The sequence below is a fragment of the Geotrypetes seraphini genome, chromosome 9, assembly GCF_902459505.1.
Source record: "Geotrypetes seraphini chromosome 9, aGeoSer1.1, whole genome shotgun sequence".
Classification (NCBI taxonomy): domain Eukaryota; kingdom Metazoa; phylum Chordata; class Amphibia; order Gymnophiona; family Dermophiidae; genus Geotrypetes; species Geotrypetes seraphini.
The window spans coordinates 118,460,240-118,484,126 of record NC_047092.1 but is presented as its reverse complement, the minus strand read 5'-3'; the positions used below and the strand labels follow the sequence as shown (position 1 = coordinate 118,484,126).

The window sequence follows — 23,887 nt, the reverse complement described above, 5'->3', positions numbered from 1 at the left end:
ATAGGCCAGTTTTCCCATTTTCCTAATTAATGGCCACATGCTAATTTCACCATTAGTGTGCATCCATAAAAAAAATTACTGCATGAGCCCCAACCACCACCTCACATGTTGTCATGCTCACTCTCCATCTCCTAGCATGCTCCCACACTTCCTTCCCTCTAACATGCTCACACACCTTCTTTCCAGAAAATTAAAAATATTTAAGTGTGCAGTGTGTGTACACAAATTGGTCATTTTTCCATGGGACACCAATGCACATCCTGCAGTAAGCCTTTTTAATGTTCAGGAAGCACATGTTAGCGCTCACTTCAGTTTAGTAAAAGGACCTCTGTGTGACAATATGCTATAGAAATGCTGTTAAAGGAGGCCAAACCAGTGTCTCAGAAATCTTTTGCTCTTGTCTTTTCAAGCTACAGTCACGTTTAGATTCAACAGAATCGCGTCTCCACCAGTGTGAGCAAGAGCACAGCACTGAGTCTGAGAATGCCCTCATTCATCTGGCAGAAGAGCAACAAAGGTAGGCTGAGTTATTGGATAGAGCAGTGTTTCACAACTTGGTCCTGGAATACCCCTTTGCCAGTCAAAACCTACTATACCAACCTGTCTTCTACCCAATAGCTACAGGTGGCACCTGTATTGTTTATTGAGAGCTTATATACCGCTACTAATGACTGGGGAATAAATTCAGAGCAGACTACATGAGCCTTTGCAAAGGCGTTACAATACATGAGCTTCTTTAAAGGTGTTATATTAGCTTCTGTAGAGATGTTACCATAAGGAGTTGTGAGGTGTTACAATACATGGGCTCTATACTAAAATACATGGAGCTCTGTAGTGGCGTTACAATACAGATTTATTAATACTGGCATGATTATGCCATAATCCATCATCCTATTTATATGCACATGTTTATACCAAATCAATCGTCCTATTGTATATACACAGGTTTACTATTGCAGCTAAATACTCTATACACTATTTTTTTACACACCTCTTAAGGAGGTTGGCCATTTCAACTAAATATAATCTATTTACATTCATCCCTGAAAATTCTAATTTCCTCTCTCTGTCAACTTAATAATTTCAGTTGAAGTAATTTGAGAAAAGTGTGGAGGGGCATGATCAAAAGAAACGTCTAAATCCGTTTTGGGCCTAAGTCGCTACTCACCCAAAGTTGGCAGTGTCTAAAGTCCATTCCCGAAAAATATGTCGAAAATATTTTTCTTTTTTTGAAAATCGTCTAAGTATACATCCAGCCGTTTGGTCAGTCAGACCACTAAGTCATAAGAACATAAGCAGTGCCTCCGCCGGGTCAGACCATAGGTCCATCCTGCCTGGCAGTCCGCTCCCGCGGCAGCCCAAACAGGTCACGACCTGTCTGAATCACCAGAAAGGGCTCCCTTGCCACCTTGGTTTCTCATTGAAGTCCTATCTTCCCATCGAAGTCCTAACCCTCCGGTCTTGCACATGCACGACCTGGTTGGGTTTCTATACTTATTACCTGGTTAGCTTTCTATACTTGTGTTACATCCCAGCTCCTCCCTCAGTATTCCACGATCCTTTTATCCCTCAGGAATCCGTCCAATCCCTGTTTGAATCCCTGTACCATACTCTGCCTGATCACTTCCTCCGGTAGCGCATTCCAAGTGTCCACGACCCTTTGGGTGAAAAAAAACTTCCTTGCATTTGTTTTGAACCTATCTCCCTATCATCTATCTTTATATCCCATTCTCATCCAAGAATTCATCCAAGTCAAAAACGCCTAGAACAAGATCTTTTAGATGTGGGAGGGGCCAGCAAAGTGATGGACTGGCCACCCAGACATGGCAACACAGTAGTGGGGCACCTTACAGGGCACTGCAGCGAACTTTACAAAAAAGGTGCCATATACATATCTCACCACAATTCCCTTATAGGTCATGATGAGCCCCCCAAAACACCCCCAGAATCTACTAGACCCACCTGTCTACCACCCCAATAGCCCTTATGGCTGCAGGAGCCACTTTTATGGCAGTACAAAAGGGTTTGGGGTTTTTTTGTCAACAACCCCAATAGCCACAGATTACTTAAGCCACAACTGTGCTGCTCTACTAGGCTCTACTAGGGGGGGGTCAGTGATCACTGGGAAGGGGACTGTACTTTGTGTTTGCAGTAGTTATCTGATCACTTTGGATAATTTCTAGGCAGTTAGACTTGGTTTTCAATCGCCTAAGTTGCTACGTATAAATTCCGTCTGGGTAGCTTTGTTAAACTTTCGGTTATACTTGCAGTATGACTAAGTCTAGATTGGCTCACGTCCCACCCAAATCCCGCCCTCACCACTCCTAAAAAAACCCTTTTAACTCTTGGCATACAGCAGCACTGAAAAGGCCTAAGTCGTTTTTAAATACATCTAAAACCCGGTTTGATTATCGGCACTTGGACAACTTGTCTTACTGATCGTCCAAGTGCCGATTTAGGCCAGTTTTTAGATGTATTTCCATTTCGATTATGAGCCCCATAGTCTTTATCCCTTTCTTGAATTTTCCAGTGTTATTTTCTAGCTTTAATTCTTTCGGTAGGGCATTCCACTACATTGGGGCCTTTACTGAGAACATTCTTGGCCTGTTGCTTTTGTATTTGATGTCTTTGAAGGAAGGTATTTGTAGTAAGAACTCTTGGCTCAAGTGCAGAGTATGCTGGGGCTTATGGTCTGGCCACTAGGTATTGCGGTTGCAAGAGGTGAACAGCTTTGTGCATCAGCAATAGGATTTTGAATTTCACCCTGCTCTCAATCGGGAGCCAGTCTGTAGCATTTTGCACTGTTTGGATCTGTCTAATCATGTATTATCCCAGGACAAGCAGGCAGCCTATTCTCACATGTGGGTGACATCATCCAAAGAGCCCCGAATGCGGACAGCCTCGTAAGCAGACTTGCTTGTAGAAACCTTAGAAGTTTCACAACTGCCGCACCGCGCATGCGCGAGTGCCTTCCCGCCCAGCATAAGGCGCATCTCCTCAGTTCTCAGTTTTCCACGGAGCCGAGAAGTCCATCTTTGACGCTCTGTGCTGAACTTAGTTCGACTTTGTGCCTTCTCTCGCCGCGGCTCGTGTTTATTTCTTTATTATCGTGTCGCTGTGCTATTTCTTTTTTTCGTGTGTTAAAAAAAAGACAATTCTTCGTGTTTTTCTCATCGAGTGACAGTGGGGCCTGCTGCACACCCTCAGCCTGCGGGCTCTGATTTCGCTGTGGCTATTTTTCCTTCTATGTGCCGGCTGGTCACGGGCTTCAAGAAGTGTAGCCAGTGCCAGCGTGTGATCTCCCTCACTGACCCACATCGGTGATGCCTTCAGTGTTGGGGCCTGACCATTGCCCTGAGTTGTGCGTTTGCTGTGCTACCCTTCAACCTCAAGCCCTTAAATGCCATCGAGTTCAAGTGGGGAAGATTTTTGGAATGGAATCCCCCACCCCGTCTCAACCTCGGCCTCTGACATGGTCAAGCTTTCCACCTCGACCTCGGCTTCGACTCTCATCAAGCATTCCTCGTTTGGAAAGTCCTTGTCTTCGATGACATCAGCTGAGTCTACTGCTGGGCTTTCCTCAGGTCAAATACCTCAGCAGGTGCTTACAGTGGTAGTTCTTAGCTCCAAAGCGAAGCATACGTCTTCCTCTTTGTCCTCGGAGCCTTTAGTCTCAGCAAGTGTTCCATTTGAAGACTCGGATGCACAATTGCAGGCTACCATCCAAACTTTGCCTCCTGTAATCCAGCCTGGGCACTGAGCAGTCTTACAAGGAGTTGAGTCCTTGCCTGTGCCTTGTGCTGAATCTACACACTCTATGCAAGGAGTCGAGTCTTTGTGAGTGTCAGGTCTGAATTCTTCACACTCCATACAAGGAGCCGAGTCTTTGGGAGTACTTCGAGATACCTCGATCCAAACAACTGAGTCTTCTATGGTGTCTCATCTTCGCTCTACAGCTTCCAGCCCTTTATCCTCACATAAGGCATTGCCCTTTTTGAGGCACGGGGCAAAGTCTCCTCGACCTCGAACACGACCTGCTTCCAGGTATCACTCCCATCACCGGTCGAGGCACTCATTGAGGCATTCATTGAGGCGCAGGTCCTCTTCAAGAGACAAGCCTCGCTCATCCAGGCATACCAGCTCTTCAAGGCCTCCAACCTCTCGAATGAGGTCACCGTTAGTAGAACCTGAGGGTTCTGCTTCTCTCAGTGACTCATCCATGCCTGCTTATTTGCTTGGATATCAATATTCCAGAGAAGCTTCGCCTTCGTTCTCTACTCGAGGTACCTCGAGGTCATTGAGTCCCTCTCGAGGCCATCCTGTTGTGGATCAATTATCCTTTTCCTTCTTCCTACGTCAGATGGCTGAGGATCTGGATCTCAAATTGGACTCTGGTTTTAAGTACTCTAAGGAGTATTTAGAACAAATGAGTTTGCCTCTGCCTCCTGCGGAGTCTCTCAAACTTCCTCTCAACAGGCTTCTTTCTCAGACTTTCAAACGGAACCTGGAAACTCTTTATTCCATTCCTGCTGTTCCAGGCAAGCTGGAATCGAGGTATAGAACTGTACATTGCAAGGGCTTTGAGAACACTCAACTTTCTCATCAGTCCCTTCTTGTGGAATCTTCCTTGAAGAGGAATAATCCTTCCAGGATCTATGCTACCGTTCCTCCTGGAAGAGAAGGCAGGACCATGGACAAGTTTGGCCGTTGCCTTTATCAAAATTCTATGATGGCATCCAGAGTTTTGAATTATAATTTCATCTTTACTACCTATTTCAAATATTTTATTGACATACTGCTGGCTTTGCTAAAAATCTTTCTCAACACAGGCTTTTGGAGTTCCAGCAAGTCATTGCTACACTGGCCCAACTCAGGTTATACCTTCTCCAATCATCTTATGATGCCTTTGAGCTTTCCTTAAGGGTTATTGCTTTCTCAGAAGCGATGCGCAGGCTTGCCTGGCTTCGCACTATTGACATGGACCCCAACATTCAGGATCGTCTGGCCAATATCCCTTGTGAGGGCAATGACCTCTTTAATGAATCCATTGAGGTGGCTACTAAGAAGTTGTGTGAGCATGAGAAATCTTTTACTTTAATAGTCAGACAGAAACTTAAGCCAGCTCCTTCCAAGCCTTCTCAACCTCTTCCATCCTATAAGAGGTGTTATCCTCCGAGAGCAGCTCCTTACATTCAAGCACCTCCTAAGAAACCACAACAGCAGCAGAAGCAACAGAAATCTCAGCCTTCTGCTGCACCCAAGGCTTCTCAGCCTTTTTGACTGTCTCAAACAGAGCATGACCTCCATCGTTCTGCCTCTTTCTTCTCCCCTTCCCATAGGAGGTTGTCTCCATTTATTTTTACCATCAATGGGAGAACATTACATCAGACCTCTGGGTGCTGTCAATCATCAGGGAAGGATACTCTCTTCATTTCACTGAGATTCCACCAGAGCTTCCTCTAAGAGAGTGTCTTTCCAATCCATCCCAGATCGCCCTTCTTCTTCAGGAAGCTCAAGCTCTGCTTCATCTCTGTGCCATCGAGGAGGTTCCTTTGGAACAGCAGAGCAGAAGGTTTTACTCCCGTTACTTCCTTGTTCCGAAGAAGATGGGTGATCTGCGGCCTATATTGGATCTCAAAGCACTCAACAAATTTATGGTCAAAGAAAAATTTTGCATGTTGTCCCTGGCATCCTTATATCCCCTTCTAGATCAGAACTATTGATTATGTTCTCTAGATCTCAAGGAGGCTTACGCTCACATTCCCATTCATCCAGCCTCCCGTTAGTACCTCAGATTTCGGGTGGGGAATCTGCATTTCCAGTACAGATGCTACCCTTCAGTCTTGCATCATCTCCAAGAGTGTTCACCAAGTGCCTAGTTGTAGTTGCAGCTGCTCTGCGGAACCATGGTATTCAGGTGTTCCCGTACCTGGATGACTGGCTCATCAAAGATTCAACATCTCAAGGGGTTATTGTAGTAACCCAACAGACTACCTGGTTCCTACAAAGTTTGGGGTTCTAAATCAACTTTTCCAAATCCCAGCTCCAGCCCTCTCAGAATCTACAGTTCATCGGAGCTGTTCTGGACACTGTTCAACTCAGCATTCCTTCCTCAACAACGTCTGGATGCTCTTCTTCAGCTATGCAACAAAGTGTCTTCCCTCAATTCAATTTTGGCAAGGCACATGAAGGTTCTTTTGGGTCACATGGCCTCTACAGTTCACGTGACTCCTTTTGCCAGACTTCACTTCAAGGTTCCTCAGTGGACCCTGGCATCTCAGTGGAATCAGGCTTTCAACCCTTTCTCTCGTCAAATCAAAATAACTCCCTCGTTCAAGCAAACTCTCCGCTGGTGGATGCTCTCTTCCAATCTCTCCAGAGGCTTGCTATTTCAAACGCCCCCTCATCATAAGGTTCTCATGACAGATTCTTCGACCTACGCTTGGGGGGAACATCTTGATGGTCTCCGTACTCAAGGCCTTTGGTCCAGCATGGATCATATGTTAACATTAATCTGTTGGAACTCAGAGCAATCTTCAAAGCTCTCAAAGCTTTTCAGCATCTTCTTCATGACACAGTAGTCCTCATTCGAATGGACAATCAAGTCGCTATGTACTATGCCAACAAGCAGGGAAGAATAGGATCTCTCCCTCTTTGCCAGGAAGCTCTGAAGCTTTGGACTTGGTTATCTCTCACAACATCTTCCTGAAAGAGGTCTACATTCAAGGGAAGCAAAACTGTCTGGTGGACAAATTGAGAAGCCTTCTCCAACCTCACGAATGGATACTCAATTCATCGCCTCTTCATCACATTTTCTCTCAGTGAGGGACTCCTCAGATAGACCTCTTCGTGTCTCCCCACAACAACAAACTGCCTCAGTTCTGCTCAAGGATATACTCTCCTCACCGACTAGAGGCAGATGCTTTTTTCCTGGAATGGACGGACAAGTTTCTCTATGCGTTCCCTCCATTACTTCTGATTCTCATGACTCTTGTCAGAGTTAAGACCGAACATGCCACCATGATTCTGATAGCTCCTCGGTGGCCGAGACAACCTTGGTACTCCCTTCTACTTCAACTCAGCAGCAAGGAGCCATTCCTTCTACCAGTCTTTCCCTCTCTGCTTACACGGAGTCAAGGATCTCTACTTCATCCCAACCTGCAGTCTCTACACTTGACAGCTTGGTACCTCTCAATCTGAATGCTACTTTACAATTTTCCCAATCTGTTCAGGACATTTTAGAAGGTTCCAGGAAGCCTGCCACTAGACAATGCTACAACCAGAAATGAACTAGATTTTCTGCTCAATCTACCTCCTTGTCTTCCGTCTTGGATTATCTGTTGCACTTATCTACCTCTGGTCTCCAGTCAACATTCAATCGAGTCCATCTCAGTGCAATTGTGGCTTTCCATTAGCCTATTGAAGGGGAATCCCTCTCTGCTCATCCTGTGGTTTCCAGATTCATGAAAGGACTTTTCAATATCAAACCACCTATTAAGCCACCTCCAGTGGTTTGGGATCTCAATGTTGTTCTTGCTCAACTGATGAAGCCTCCCATTGAACCCATGGCTTCGGCTCATCTTAAATACCTCAGTTGTAAAGTAGTTTTTATCATCGCACTCACTTCTGCTAGACAGTGAGCTACAAGCTTTAGTTGCTGATCCACCTTTCACAGTTTTCCATCATGACAAGGTGATCCTCCGTACTCATCCTAAATTCTTACCTAAAGTGGTTTCAGAATTTCATCTCAATCAATCTATTGAACTTCCTGTGTTTTTTCCAAGGCCTCATTCTCATCCTGGAGAATCAGCTCTTCATACTCTGGACTGCAAGCGTGCTTTGGCCTTCTACTTAGAATGCACCAAACCGCATAGATCTGCTCCTCAACTTTTCATCTCCTTCGATCAAAACAAGTTGGGACATCCCATTTCTAAGTGCACCTTCTCCAACTGGATAGCTGCTTGCATATCTTTCTGCTATGCCCAGGCTGGACTGCATCTACAGAATCGAGTCACAGCCCACAAAGTCAGAGCCATGGTGGCATCTGTAGCTTTCCTCAGATCTACTCCTATTGAGAAAATTTCACCTCTCATTATTGTCTGGATGTTTTCTCCAGACGGGATGGCCATTTTGGCCAGGCAGTATTACAAAAATTATTCTCCTAAATTGCCAACACTCTCACCATCCCATTCTGGTTAGCTGGGAGGTCACCCACATGTGAGAATAAGCTGCCTGCTTGTCCTGGGATAAAGCACAGTTACTTACTGTAACAGGTGTTATCCAGGAACAGCAGGCAGCTATTCTCACAACTCACCCGCCTCCCCTGGTTGGCTTCTCTGCTAGCTATCTGAACTGAGGAGATGCGCCCTACACTCGGCGGGAAGGCACTAGCGCAAGCATGGTGCGGCAGTTGCGAAACTTCTAAGGTTTCTACAAGCAAGTCTGCTTGCAAGGCTATCCGCATCCAGGGCTCCGTGTATGACATAACCCACATGTGAGAATAGCTGCCTGCTGTCCCTGGATAACATCTGTTACGGTAAATAACTGTGCTTTTTGGTAAACCCAGGAGGGTTGCATTGCAGTAGTTAAAAATTGTGAGTACCAGGGATATTACTACATTGGGCATTGCTCTGTGGGAGAAGTAGGGTTTCAGTCCTCTAACTCAGTAGAGTTTGGCATAAGCATTTTTGGCCATGCATTGGATCTGTGTTGTCATGTCTAGGCTTGGGTCCAGCCATACACCTAGGTTTCTCACCCCATTCTTGGACAGTTCTACAGTATTGACATTTAGTTTTATTTGAAATTCAGGTCCGTTTCCTCCCCATTTGTATATGAGAAGTAGTTCTGTCTTTTCTTTGTTGACTAGTTTCAAGTTTATTAAAAAATTTGTTATACCGCTTATTCAAATTTCTAGGCGGTGTACAGCAATAATAAAAAGAAGGAGTCTTTAAGAGTAACAAAACATTTGGAATTAAAATATTAAAAACAAGACAGTGTTAATTTAGTAGACGTTGACAAAGAACAAATAAGTTAACTACACACAAATGGAAAAGAGGGAAGAACTACAATATTTAAATAAAGCACACTTAAAGGTAAAAACAGGGGGAGAGAGACTGGCATTAGTTTAGTCCTGAAAAGGACAGTTCTATCCGAAAGCATCCTCAAATAAAAAAGTTTTGAAGTTTGCTTTAAATTGCTTTATTGAAGTTTCCATCCGCAAATGGTGAGGCAATGAGTTCCATAGGGTAGGTGCGGTGACAGCAAAATTATTAAATCTCAAAGTGTTGATTAGCTTAAGAGATGGTACAACTAAAAGGTTTTGTGATGTGGAGCGTAGAGATTTAGCAGGGTAATAGGGAGTAAGGAGTCGGTCAATAAATTCTGGTTGACTGAATGAACGAGTGGTAAAGGTTAATAATAAAATTTTATAGCTAATTCTGTGTTCGACTGGTAATCAGTGAGCATCGATTAAAAGGGGGGGGAAACATGATCGTATTTCCTAGCACCATAAATGATTTTGATAGCAGTGTTCTGTACTATCTGGAGACGTCTTATTTCCTTTTTAGTGATGCCCTTGTAAAGGGCATTACAGTAATCTATACTACTAGGCCGTTTGCTTGAAACCATCCAAAGATGTTCTCTAGACCCATCGTGATCATGTGTTTAGTCATCACATCCCTTGTAGATTTCAGAGCTGACCACATTACCTCCACATTATCTGTTGTGTCCTGGTTTTGCAGCGCCTCATAGACAAAATCTCCCATGCTCTCGAAGTTAGTGCCTTTAAAGTTAAGGATCCTTGTTGATGTGTTCCACCTAGTGGTTCCTTTTCTGAGGTGAAACCACACCATGTTGTGGTCGCTGGAGGCCTGATCCCTGGTGGACTCAAGTACCATTTGTTTGAGTCGTGCTCCCCGTATAGAGGTTAGTAGCCTTCTGCTGCTACTGGTCGTAGCTGAAAGTTTGTTCCAGTTTACATCTCTCATGTTGAAGTCCCCCAACAGTACAGTGTCTCCACGCAGAGTGATGGTCTCGATGGTGATATATGTTACCTCTGACCTAGACACATTTTGAACCTTATCATAGAAAGCAATCTAAAATTCTCCACATTCTGGGTCTGCAGCGATTTTAATCTACACATGTAAAAAAGTCCAACGGATAGTCCAACAACTGGAAGGACTGGGCCTACACCAAGCAGTAAGGGATAAAACCCATTCTAAAGAACATATCTTAGATGTACTGTTTGGCAAAGAGGAGGATGTAGGCTCTGAAATCTACCTTACAGGAAGCAACCAATCTCTATATAAAAACCGGGAATAAACGACAGAGAAATAACAAACCTCAGTGGTTCTCTGTGGAGATCTCGGAACTCATAAAACAGAAGAAAAGAACATTTGTATCCTACAAACAATCACAACGACTAAAAGTCAAAGAAGCCTATCTAGAGAAATCTAGAACTGTCAAAACAGCGGTCAGAAATGCCAAACTCCGGATGGAAGAAAATTTAGCTATGAATATTAAAAAAGGGGATAAATCCTTTTTCAGGAATGTTAATGATAGAAAGAGGAATACAAACGGGATAGTGCGCCTAAGGAAACTTGACGGTACCTATGCAGAATCGGACTCCGATAAAGCCAAACTACTAAACAAATACTTCTACTCAGTCTTTACCTGTGAAGCGCTGGGATCCGGTCCACAGCTGCAAACAAGGGAGAGCTCAGAAGACCCATTCAGGAATTTTGAATTTACTACCATCAGCATCTACCAAGAATTATCAAGGCTCAAAGTGAACAAAGCCATGGTACTGGATAAATTGCACCCCAGAGTGCTTAGGGAATTGAGAGATGTCCTGGCAGAACCGTTAGCCTCGCTTTTCAATCTTTCCCTGAGCACGGGAAAAGTCCCATTAGACTGGAAAACAGCTAACGTCATTCCACTTCACAAAATGCAGGTCAGAGACTGCAAATTACAGGCTGGTAAGTCTTACATCAATAGTGTGTAAACTTATGGAAACGTTGATTAAACACAAATTAGATATGGTTCTGGATGATGAGAGGCTGAGGGATCCCCCACCAGCATGGATTTACAAAGGGAAGGTCCTGACAATCCAATCTAATCAGCTTCTTAGACTGGGTAACAAAAAAACTAGATAAGGGAAAGTCCCTGGATGTAGTGTATCTGGACTTCAGTAAGGCTTTTGATAATGTCCCACACTGTAGATTATTGAACAAGATGAGCTCGCTGGGACTAGGAGAAACATTAACTGCATGGGATAAAGACTGGCTCAGTGGCAAACTTCAAAGGGTGGTGGTAAACGGTACTCCCTCTGAAACGTCGGAGGTGATCAGTGGAGTACTGCAGGGCTCGGTCCTGGATCCAATCCTATTTAATATTTTCATACGGGATCTGCCTCAGGGACTTCAGGGTAAAATTGCATTATTTGCCGATGACGCTAAATTATGCAATGTAGTGGGCGGAGGTACCGTACCCAACACTATGACACAGGACCTACTTTTACTGAAGCAATGGTTTACTATTTAGCAGCTGAGCTTTAATGCCAAGAAGTGTAAAGTTATGCACCTTGGTAGTGGAAACCCTTACAGAACCTACACTCTGAACGGTGAGACCTTAACTAGAACTGTTACAGAACGGGACCTGGGAGTAATCATTAGTGAAGATATGAAGGCTGCCAATCAAGTGGAGAAAGCTTCATGCTGGGTTGCATCCAGAGAAGTTTTGTCAGCCGAAAGCCCGAAGTGGTAATGCCGCTTTACAGGTCCATGGTGAGACCACATCTGGAATACTGTGTTCAATTTTGGAGGCCACATTATCAAAAGGATGTGCTGAGGGGGGCGCTAGTGAGCGCGAGCACGGATGGCAGCCTAGCGTTTCAGCTCCGGGGACCCGCTTGACAGAGCCTCGAAAAAACATCATTTATTTCACACGGTAATTAAAAATATTTAGTTATAATCGCGGCTGAGATGTCCGTGCCCAAATCGGGGAAACGCAAGAGCGCCGAACCGGCCTCGCCGCAAAAACAGACATCTGAGAAATCTGAGGACGTTTCATCGGCCATTTTGGCTGAGCTCCGTGGCATCAGAGAGCTCCTCTCTGAAACCAAACAAGATGTTTCTGATATCAAAGAGGACCTCACAAATTTAAAAGGTGAATTTTCAAAAGTTCTCTCTCGAGTTGAGGTCCTGGAAACGAAATCAGCCGCGGCTGAAGAATCGCTAAGATTGCTCCGTCGGCAGTCAGCACGTGTTCCTTTGCTGGAACGTGCCCTGGAGGATGCTGAAAATAAGGCCAGGAAAAACGGCTTTCGTTTACTTGGGTTGGCTGAAGGACGGGAGGCGTGCGATATCACAGAGTTCCTGGGAGCCTTACTACCGCAGCTCCTGAAAATCACTGACACACAAAAGCTGGAATTTGATTCTGCATATCGTGTACCTCATCAGCGCCACCAATCATCCAGATTCCCCAGGCCGCTCGTTGTCACCATGCTGCGCCACAGTCAAACCATGCTCATTATGCAGCATGCTAAAACCCATAGCCCGATTATATTCGAAGGCTCCAAACTACTGTTTGTTCCAGATTTAGCAAAGGAGACTGTAAAACGCCGTAAGCAATTCCTTGCTTACAGGCCTAAATTGAAGGAAATAGGAGCAAAATTTGGAGTCTTATTTCCAGCACGCATGAGGGTCACATATAATAAAACCACTGACTACACTGATCCTGCCACTTTGGCTGAGTTCCTTGAGTCTGTTCAGCCATCCTCCATTGACAAGACTTGATATATGGTCCTGCCGTATTGCTTTCTTACCTCTCAACTGGCTTTGTAACCGATTGTGCCTTTCTTGCTCTGTTTTCACTTGGTGTTATATAATGATGTTTAATAAATACTGCTTGTTGCATTGATACGGAGCTGGGCTTGCTGGTCTGCCTGTGCTACTCACTAACCCATAGGCTATGTTAGCTTTCTTGCTAACTTTTCACACTGATACAGAACGTGAACAGTTTTACATTTTGTCTTCACAGGGATTTATCCTTGGTGTTCTCTACCATAGCATATGTACCCTTGCTGTTATACGTTCTATCTCTGCAATGCCTGTTGAATTGTATTCTGCTCTTCCATGTCTATGAAATGTTTGTCTCTTAATGTTAAAGGTCTTAACAACTCGATAAAAAAAACCAAGATTCTGAGATTTGTTGAGAAACTTTCACATGATATTATTCTATTGCAGGAAACTCACCTCTCTGTAACTGACTCTGCCAAACTGGTACTGAAGGGATTTTATCCCGTATTATTCTCTGCTACAGCTCACAAAAAAGGTGGGGTAACTACCTTTGTGCGGAGACGCTCTGATTTTGTCCTTGTCTCTCACACCCGTGATATTGGGGGCAGATGGTTGGCCGCTCATATGTCTATCAATGGCCTTCCGATAAGTGCTGTCAATATATACGCGCCTAATGTGGACCATCCACCTTTTTTTGATGAAGTTGCTGACATGATTGCTGCTGCATGTGGCTCGCATTACATTCTGGGAGGCGATTTCAATATGATTTTGAACCCTCTTGTTGACAGGAAATCGTCTGTCCCCTATCGCAAGTCAAGATCATGGTTTAAGCTGCACGACATGATGGAACAATTGAAACTAGGTGACCCGTGGAGAACTCTGCATTCTAATGATCTGGACTACACTTTTTACTCTGCTCCACATGCCTCCTATTCACGCATTGATTTTTTCTTAATCAGCTATAACTTGATGGCTAAAGTGGACTCTGCTGACATAGGAGAGATAGCAGTGTCAGATCATGCTCCGATCTTCCTGTCTTTCGATAATATCGGTGCCAGACTTAATAGGAGTGTTTGGCGCTTCAACTCCTGCTTACTGTCAGATGAACTATTCGTCCCTGCCTTGCAAAGCCGTATCAAGGAATTTTTTGAGCTTAACCCAGTGGAAGACATGAACTGGAATATCACTTGGGACTGTTTCAAGGCCTTTGTCAGAGGTCTGATTATTTCGTACACTGCGGTCAAGAAGAAGAAATTTCAGGAACAAGAATCCATTCTTCAGAAGAAATTGCGTGATACTGCTGAATTTCACAAATCCCATCCGCAGGATCAAGCTTCTCTAAATTCTCTAAGAGCGGCGAGATTTGAGTACAATCTTCTGCTAAGTTCTTCTGCTGCGAAAGAAGTATTCATGAAATCGGCTTACTATTACGCCAACATCAATAAATGCGGGCATCAATTAGCCGAGTATGTGAAAATTAAATCGGAACGTACCATGATTCCGGCCATACGTGATGATGCCGGGTCACTGTGGATAAACAATGCTGATATCTGCGCTCAATTCCACCACTACTACACTAAACTCTACTCCTCCGAGGAACCTGATATATCCTCCATTGGACCTTTCCTGGATGCGCTGCCACACAACACCTTATCTGATGTGCAAAATACCGACCTCACATCTCCGCTGACTGCTGATCATATCCGTAAAGCTTTGCTCTCTATGGCCAAGAAGAAGGCTCAAGGGCCAGATGGCCTCACAGTTGAATTTTACCTTGCCTTTCAGGATTTGCTCATTCCCATCCTACTACAATTCTTTACTCATCTAATTGATACTGGCTCAGCACATGGCTCATTCACTGAAGCTACGATTATCGTTTTGCTGAAACAAGATAAAGATCCTCTCAACGTCAAGAATTATCGTCCGCTATCCTTAATTAACACAGATGCGAAGATCTTTGCAAAAATTCTGGCCATCAGATTACAATCTGTTCTTCCTACAATCATCCATCCTGATCAAAGTGGCTTCATGTGTGGTCGCCTCTCTTCGGACAACACTAGATTATTTATGCATATCATTCTCCAAGCTTCACAATCCTCATCCCCTCTCATTGCAGTGTCTCTTGATGCGGAAAAGGCCTTTGATCGTATAGAGTGGCCTTTTGTCTTTGCAGTTCTGCAATGGATCGGTTGCTCGGATAAGTTCGTCTCTATGGTGAAAGTTCTCTACATGAATCCTACCACCTCTATACGTATCAATGACTCCACCTCTACTGCCTTTCAGCCTACTCGAGGGACAAGACAGGGGTGTCCTTTATCTCCACTCTTGTTCAACATTGCGTTGGAACCGCTACTCACTGCAATCAGAGCTGATCAATCCATCCAAGGTTTCCAACATGAGGATTTTCAGGCGAAGCTGTCCGCTTATGCGGATGACGTGCTATTATATGTGGATCCCACTTCTTTGCCACGTGTGTTTCTATTATTAGATAATTACTCTCGAGTGTCTGGCTACAAGCTCAATATCTCCAAGACCGAAATATTGCCCTTAAATGGACTGGTCGATCCGGTTTTACTTCAGTCTCTTCGTCTGCAACTGTTGGCTCATAAACTCAGATACCTTGGGGTCTTTTTTGGTTCATCGCTGGAAGATACTCAAAAATACAACTCAGAACTGCTGTTCCAGATTGCTTCCTCTATGACAAATCGCTGGTCTCCCCTTAAACTGTCCTGGTGGGGAAGACTCGATACCATCAAGATGATATTGACACCCAAACTCAACTATATTCTCTCTATGTTACCATTCTTATTGGACTCTAAGGTTTACGCCAAACTGGAATCCATCTTGGTTTCGTTTTTGTGGCAAAAGAAACCTCCTCGCATTGCGCTGAAGAAACTCAAAGCCGCAAAGGAATTTGGTGGTGTAAACTTTCCTAGCTATCTTGATTACCATCTGGCGTTTCTGGCTCGTCAGGGTTCGAAATGGATGCTTGACTCTCCTCCTGACTATCCACCTTCCTGGCTCTCGTTGGAGCTTAGTTTCCACTCGGCGAATCATCTAAAGCATGTCTCGTTCATGGCTCCTAACCACATGGTGGACAATAACGCAATCCTCTCTTCTACCTGCTCTGCGTTACGCGCGGTTGATAATTGTGCTGATGTGACTTGGAATTCGACATCCTCTTCCTCAATCTGGAACAATCCGCTTGTAAGGATCCAGGGGCAATATATGGAGTGGAAGTCATGGATAAAGAAGGATATCTGGTCCTTTAATCACGTGATGGTGAACTCCAAACCGATGTCATTTTCTCAACTTGCTTCTAAGTATCGTCTACCGCTCTCTCACAGCTTCCGATGGCTTCAGCTTTGCCATTGTTTGACGGCATGTTTGAAAGATCATCCCATATCTCAGACGACTCCTTCTATCTTGCTTTGGTGTTTACAATATAGTGGGGCCAAGAAAGAAGCATCTTCCTGGTACCGGATCCTACGGGATGATAAATTCCCTGCATGCATGCCTCTTCAAACTGCTTGGGAAGAGATCGTTGATACATCTTTCTCCCCTAACACGTGGAAACTGATCTGGATCTCCACAAGAAGATCTCTTAGGTCTTCTGCCATAGCTCAACAAATGTTTTTTCTTCTTCATAAGGCATACTGGACCCCACATAAGCTCTCTTTAACTGGCAATAAGTTGTCTAATAAATGTTGGTCATGTGTTGTAGGGGTTGGTACTTTTGCCCACATGTTCTACCACTGTCCTAATGTACTTGAGTTCTGGTCCAATGTGTGGGCGCACATATGTGAATACTTACCTATTACATCTTCTCACTCTTATGCTGCGGTGGTGTTTGGTGCTTATGCCATGCCTGATGAACTGAATACATACCAGTCTAAACTACTGTTTAGTTTGCTGCAGCTAGCCCACAAATCTATATTGTCTAATTGGAAAGACTCTGCATCTCTTAATGTATCCTTCTGGTGGAATCTGGTATGTCTCTATGCGAAGTTCGAAAAAGTAGCTGCTGAGAAATCTAATTCCTTGTCTACCTTTAACAAGATATGGGCTCCTATTCTAGACATGTGTTAGAACCTTTACTCTGTATAATTACTATTCCCTGTGATAATTGTTGATTATTGTATGACGCTGTGTTAGTTCTGTATCATGGTGTACCTGTTTTCTGTTGTTTTACTTCTTGTTGTTTCTTTACAAAACTTTAATAAAAAACTATTGAACAAAAAAAAAAAAAAAAAAGGATGTGCTGAGAATAGAGTCGGTTCAGAGATTGGCCACTAGGATGGTCTCAGGACTCAAGGATCTCCCATATGAAGAACGTCTAGATAAGTTGCAGATATACTCTCTCGAGGAACGCAGAGAGAGGGGAGACATGTTAGAGACATTCAAATATGTTACTGGCCGTATAGAGGTGGAAGAAGACATCTTTTTCCTTACAGGACCTACAGCGACAAGAGGGCATCCGCTAAACATCAGGGCTGGGAGATTTCATGGTGACACTAGGAAGTATTTCTTCACCGAAAGGATGGTTGATCATTGGAATGATCTTCCACTTCAGGTAGTAGAGGCCAACAACGTGCTCGATTTTAAGAATAAATGGGATAAACATGTGGGTTCACTTCAAAGAAGTGCTTAGGGGGGTGGGTTATTCGAGTGGGCAGATGTTGGGACGACGGCCCATTTTTGCCATCATATTAGAAACATAGAAACATAGAAGATGACGTCAGAAAAGGGCTACAGCCCATCAAGTCTGCCCACTCTGCTTACCCACCCCCTGTCTATGCCCTAATGACCCAATTTCCTTATCTTGACCCTCGTAGGGATCCCACATGGGTATCCCATTTATTCTTAAAGTCTGGCTCGCTGTCTGCCTCGATCACCTTCACTGGAAGCTTGTTCCAATGATCAACCACTCTCTCTGTGAAGAAATACTTTCTGGTGTCGTCATGAAATTTTCCACCCCTGAGTTTGAGCGGGTGCCCTCTTGTGGCCGAGGGTACCTTGAGAAAGAAAATATCATCTTCCACTTCGACACGTCCCGTGAGGTAGTTTTGATCATGTCTCCCCTCTCCCTACGTTCCTCGAGAGTGTAGAGCTGCAATTTGTTCAGTCTCTCTTCGTACGAGAGACCCTTGAGTCCCGAGATCATCCTGGTGGCCGTCCGCTGAACCGATTCAATTCTGCGCACATCTTTACTGTAATGTGGCCTCCAGAATTGCACACAGTACTCCAGATGAGGTCTCACCATGGCCCTGTACAACGGCATTATGACTTCAGGCTTTCGGCTGATGAAACTTCTATTGATACAACCCAATATCTGCCTTGCCTTAGATGAAGCCTTCTCCACTTGATTGGCAGTTTTCATGTCTGCACTGATGATTACTCCTAAATCTTGTTCTGCTGAAGTCCTAGTTAAAGTTTCTCCGTTCAAGAAGTACGTCCTGCATGGATTTCCGCTTCCGAGGTGCATGACCTTACATTTCTTAGCATTGAAGCCTAGCTGCCAGGTTGAGGACCAACTTTCCAATGTAAGCAGGTCCTGCGCCATATAATTCTGTAAACTGCATTCATTTACTATATTACATAGTTTGGCGTCATCGGCGAATAGTGTTATTTTACCTTGAAGCCCTTGAGTCAGATCCCCTATGAATATGTTGAAAAGGAGTGGACCCAGGACCGAGCCCTGCGGCACTCCACTTGTCACCTCCGATGTTTTAGAGAGGGTACCATTAATCACCACCCTCTGAAGTCTGCCACTCAGCCAATCATTGACCCATGCAGTTAGTGTCTCTCCTAACCCCATCGATTCCATCTTGCTTAGCAGCCTGCGGTGTGGGACACTGTCAAAAGCTTTACTGAAGTCCAGGTATACGACGTCCAAACACTCTCCCAAGTCCAACTTTCTTATTACCCAGTCAAAGAAGCTGATGAGATTGGATTGGCAGGACCTACCCTTGGTGAATCCATGCTGACTGGGATCCCGAAGATTCCCTTCATTCAAGATCGTGTCCAATTTGCTTTTAATTAGTGTTTCCATGAGTTTGCACACTATTGATGTGAGACTCACCGGTCTATAATTTGCAGCCTCTGCCCTGCAACCCTTTTTATGCAGAGGAACGACATTAGCTAATTTCCAGTCCAGAAAAACTTTCCCCTTAGTTAGGGAGAGATTGAATAGCTCAGCCAACAGTTTCGCCAGGACATCGCTCAATTCTCTGAGCACTCTTGGGTGCAAATTGTCTGGTCCCATGGCTTTGTTCACCTTGAGTCTTGCCAGTTCACTGTAAACTTCACCTGGTGTGAACTCAAAATTCTGAAACGGGTCTTCTGTGCTTTGTGTTGCCTTCAACTGCGGACCGTGTCCCGGTGCCTCACAGGTGATGGCTGAGCAGAAGTATTCATTCAGTAGTTCGGCTTTATCGGAATCTACTTCCACGTAACTTCTGTCCGGTCTTCTAAGGCATACTATCCCGCCTGTGTTCCTTTTTCTGTCACTAATATACCTGAAGAAGGATTTGTCCCCCTTTTTAATGTTTTTTTGCCAGAATTTCTTCCACTCGAAGTTTTGCCTCCCTAACTGCCATTTTGACCGCTGTAGACCTGGTCCTATATTCTACCTTTGCCTCTCTTTTCTCCGTGCGCTTGTAGGAGAGAAACGCTTTTTTCTTCTCCTTAATGAGGTGCGAGATCTCCGCAGTGAACCATTGGGGTTTATTGTTTCTTTGTCGTTTATTTACTGATTTTATGAAGCGGCTAGTTGCTTCATGTATGGTTGATTTCAGTGTTAACCACTTAGCTTCTACATCATCGGTCTCCGCTTGGTCCTGCAGCGTCCGATGGACAAAATCTCCCATGCGTGCGAAGTCTGTGCCCCGGAAATTGAGTACCTTTGTTTTCGTGTTTGATCTAGGGAAGCCTTTCCTAAGGTTGAACCATACTATGTTGTGGTCGCTGGAGGCTAGCGTATCTCCTACTGAGACCTCTGAGACGCTTTCCCCGTTGGTGAGTACCAGATCGAGGATCGCCTGGGCCCTAGTGGGCTCCGTTACCATTTGTTTGAGATGTGCTCCCTTTATGGAGGTTAAGAGCCTCCTGCTACCGCTGGTTGTTGCTGAAAATGAGTTCTAGTCTGCATCAGGCATATTGAAGTCCCCTAGCAGTACAGCTTCTCCTCGTAGAGTGATATTCTCTATGTCTTCAATTAATTTTGCATCCATGTCTTCCAGTTGTCTTGGGGGGGTCTGTATACCATACCTAGATACAGGCATTTTTCTCTGCCTCTTGCCAGGTTTACCTAGAGGGACTCTCCGGTGTACTTGACATCTGTGATCCTGGTGGTTTTGATGTCCTCTTTAATGTATAGAGCTACCCCCTCTCCTAACCTGCCCTCTCTGTCCTGACGAAGTAGATTGTAGCCCGGTAAAGCCATATCCCACCCATGTGAGTCCGTGAACCAAGTTTCAGATATTGCCACCACATCTAGGTCAGCATTCCTTATTTCAGCCTCTAATTCTAGAATTTTGTTACCTAAACTGTGTGCATTGACATACATGGCCCTCCATATCTTGTGTTTGCTAAGTCCCTGTGAGGCGTATCCTACCCGAGTCAGTGTGACTCCTAAAGAACTGTTTGCAATGTGGGTACTTACCTTGGACATGGAAGCGGAGTTTCGACTCACCTCATCAGGATAATTCCTTTCTGCACTAATATGTGAATGGGTACCTCCCCCGACTTACCTAGTTTAAAGCCCTGTGAAGCAGGCAGGCTAGTCGGTGTCCGAAGACGTTCTTACCCCTACTGGTCAGATGGAGTCCGTCTGGTCCCTAAAATCCTTGTAGCGCTTCCCCATGGTTTAGGAATCCGAAGTTCATATCCCGGCACCATCCCTGTAGCCACTCGTTCGTCCTCAGGATACGTTCATCTCTTGCTCTTCCCTTGCCTCTAACTGGGAGGATCGATGAGAAAACCACCTGCGCTCCTGTCCACTTCAGCCTCTCACCCAGTGCTCCAAAGTCTCTGGTGATGGTCTCCAGTGTGTTCCTGGCAGTGTCGTTGGTTCCTATGTGGACAAGAAGCATAGGAAAGTGGTCTCGGGGCGTGAGTAGTCTATCCAGACTGGGGTTACATCTCGTATCCTGGCTCCAGGCAGCCAGCAGACCCCTCGGTGCCCCTCAGCATGAAATCCCTGATGACTATTACTCTGCACTTCTTTGGGGAGAGCCGGTCAGTTGTCCCTGGAGATGAAGCTGTGTGTTGGGCCTGCTCCTGTTCCTCATCGGCAGTTCCTTCCTGAAGAATCTGGAATCTGTTCCGCAGGGTGAGTTGAGGAGTTGATGTATAGCTGCCCTGTTTGTAAGAATGCTTCTATATTAGGTCAGGGGTAACATATATCACCATTATGCCCATTCTGTTTATGTTCCCTATTCTCAGAAGTAAGCATTCCGCTCCTACTGGCTGGGTAGTTTTCATTTGCTAGAAACTGCGGAAGTCTGGGGGGCACGTCTCGCTCATAATGATCCCACTGTTATCTGTCAGCCAGGATTCTGTCATCAGGAAATCCAGAGTGTGTTCTTGTATTAGGTCTGCTATCTGAATCCCTTTTTGTTCATGTAGGGTTATCAGATTTTACTATAGTAAAATCCAGATTCCTAGACCTGCCCCCAGGTCCACCCAGTTCCACCCATCCCCGCCCTATTACGCCCCAGTCCCGCCCTAGCCCTGCCCCCACTGCCTGCTCTCGTCAGGCAGGAGGAAATCTCTGCATGTGCGAATTTCCTCCTGCCTGATGCAATTTAGAGGAGGCTTTTCAAAACCCGGACATAGTCCCGGGTTTTGAGAAGCCGTCTGGACCCCCGGATATGTCCTTGAAAAGGAGGACATATCTGGGGAAATCCGGACTTCTGGTTACCCAATGTTCATGGATCTTGTGTTTTGTGACGAGTCAAAACCGTGCAAGACAATCACACACAGACGATTGCGGTCAGACAATTGCGTGCAGGATGTCAGCGCACTAGATTCAAACACTATTTTACAGCAGTCCGAAGGGGATGTGGGGGGAACTCCCCCACTTTACTTAGAACTGTTAGCGCTCTCATTGGGGTGGGGTGGGGGGGACCCCCTCCCCATTACAGAGGAAACTAATTTTTCCCTAAAATATGGAAAAAGGTGTTTCCTCTATAATAGAGGGGTGTTCCCCCCAACACCCCCCACAACGGGAGTGCCAACGGGATACCCCACAATGGGACTTCCTGCGCTCAATTGTCTGCCTTCAATTGTCTGCGCGCGATTGTCTCATACGGTTTCGTCTATGTATCCTTGTGTTTAGTAGGCCTCCTTTCCATGTTGTTATTTTCTGTTTTGCCTTCTGGTTGGTGTATTTTTATTTTCTGGTCCTTCTTTTTGTATGTTTCTGTGTTGCATGCCCTCTTCATGATGGTTTTGTTCTCACTAAGCCCTCACCAAAACACATTATTTTCTTGTTTGGATTGTCCTAGTGTCCCTCCTTCATTGCTAGTCTTGTATATGGGCAGTGGCAGGTTTACGTATGTATGTATGGGCAGTGTCAAGGATGGATATATGCTACTAGCATACAAGCAGAGATTAGGCTGCTAAGTGATGAAAGCTTGTGCATTTGGTTTTGACACAGTCAGTTCAGTGTATGGACTGAGACAAGATTACTATACAAGCATATATGCCATGATTAGCCTAGCAAACAAGTGTAAAAAGTGAATGGTTTAGCATACAAACATATATACAGTGACTAGGCAAGCATAGAAACATTTATATAGTGATAAAGCTAGTATGACATAGGTGTACATATGTACTCTGACCTGTGAGGACTGGAATGGAGCAATAAATGCTGGCAAGGAAAGCATTCATTCAGTTTTCTATCCCAGTCTCCCAGGGGAGCTCAGAATGGTTTACATGAATTTATTCAGGTACTGAAGCATTTTTCTCTGTCTGTGCTGGTGGGTTCACAATCTATCTAATGTACCCAGGGTAATGGGGGGATTAAGTGACTTGCCCAGAGTCACAAGGAGCAGCGTGGGTTTGAACCCACAACCTCAAGGTGCTGAAGTTGTAGTTTTAACCACTGCGCCACACTCTCCCCTCTGTAATTGGTATAGGTGAGCAGAGATTTTTGCCTTGGTGTTATGAAGGCAGTGTAATTTGAGGGATTGAGGTGGCTAGATTAGGATTTCAGAGCCTTGGTTGGATGAGAGGTGTAGTATGTTGAGGTGGGTGGTTGTATATATGTAATGTGATATTGGGGGAGGGTGGAATGAGGGGCAGGGAGGGTGGACCTAGGCCTAGGCCTGAGGTCTGCGAGTATGATGTAGCTGTGGAAACTATCTCTAAAGGTGTCCTACAAGTCAGTATATACATTGCAGAAATATATGGCAGTATATTAGGATTTTGTTTTTTTTTGGTGAGCTCACACTTTCCACCATAAATGTAGTGGTTAGAGTGTCTTATGGGCTTGGGTCCAACTCTCTATGGCTCACTAGCCCACTCACCAGGCTACTTAAGACACCTTTGTGATGCTCTACAAGGCTTTCCCATACCAGATGCTGTTCTAGAGATAGGTATAAACTGTTCAAATTTTTTGGGGTGGTGAATGGGGGTTAGTGACCACTGGGGGAGCTTGGGGGGGATCATAACTTAATCCATTCAGTGGTCATCTAGTTAGTTTGGGTACCTTTTGAGCATTTAGATGCTTTTAAAACAGGTCTAGCCTCGGACATCTAAGTTCCATCCAGGATATCTTGGGAAAACTTCAATCATCGCAAGACATCCAAGTCTAAGTCCACCCAGAATACACCTCCAATATGTCCCTCTTTAGTCTTGACTTGGACACAAAGATGATTTTGAATATGATGTCCTGGTGATTAGAACATCCAAGTGCCAATTTATGACATTTTTGGGATGTCTTAGAGTTTTGAAAATGCCCTTAAAAGTCAGGTGCACCACAAATAATAGGAGCAAAATGTGCACACACAAAAAAGAAAAACATAAAGCTTTGTGTTTCTGTATTTAAAAAACACTCTAATTGGTGATAATTACACAACACAATA

At 44.7% G+C, this 23,887-nt stretch overlaps 1 protein-coding gene across 5 annotated transcripts in view; it reads left to right on the top strand.

Annotated features, from left to right (window-relative positions):
• The window catches only part of CROCC2 (ciliary rootlet coiled-coil, rootletin family member 2), a 993,480-nt gene that overhangs the window by 280,981 nt on the left and 688,612 nt on the right, over positions 1 to 23,887 (top strand). For all 5 annotated transcript variants that reach the window (XM_033959482.1, XM_033959484.1, XM_033959480.1 and 2 more), the window contains one exon: positions 411 to 517. In XM_033959482.1, coding sequence (XP_033815373.1) covers positions 411 to 517 — 107 coding nt within the window. The remainder of the gene's footprint in view (positions 1 to 410; positions 518 to 23,887) is intronic.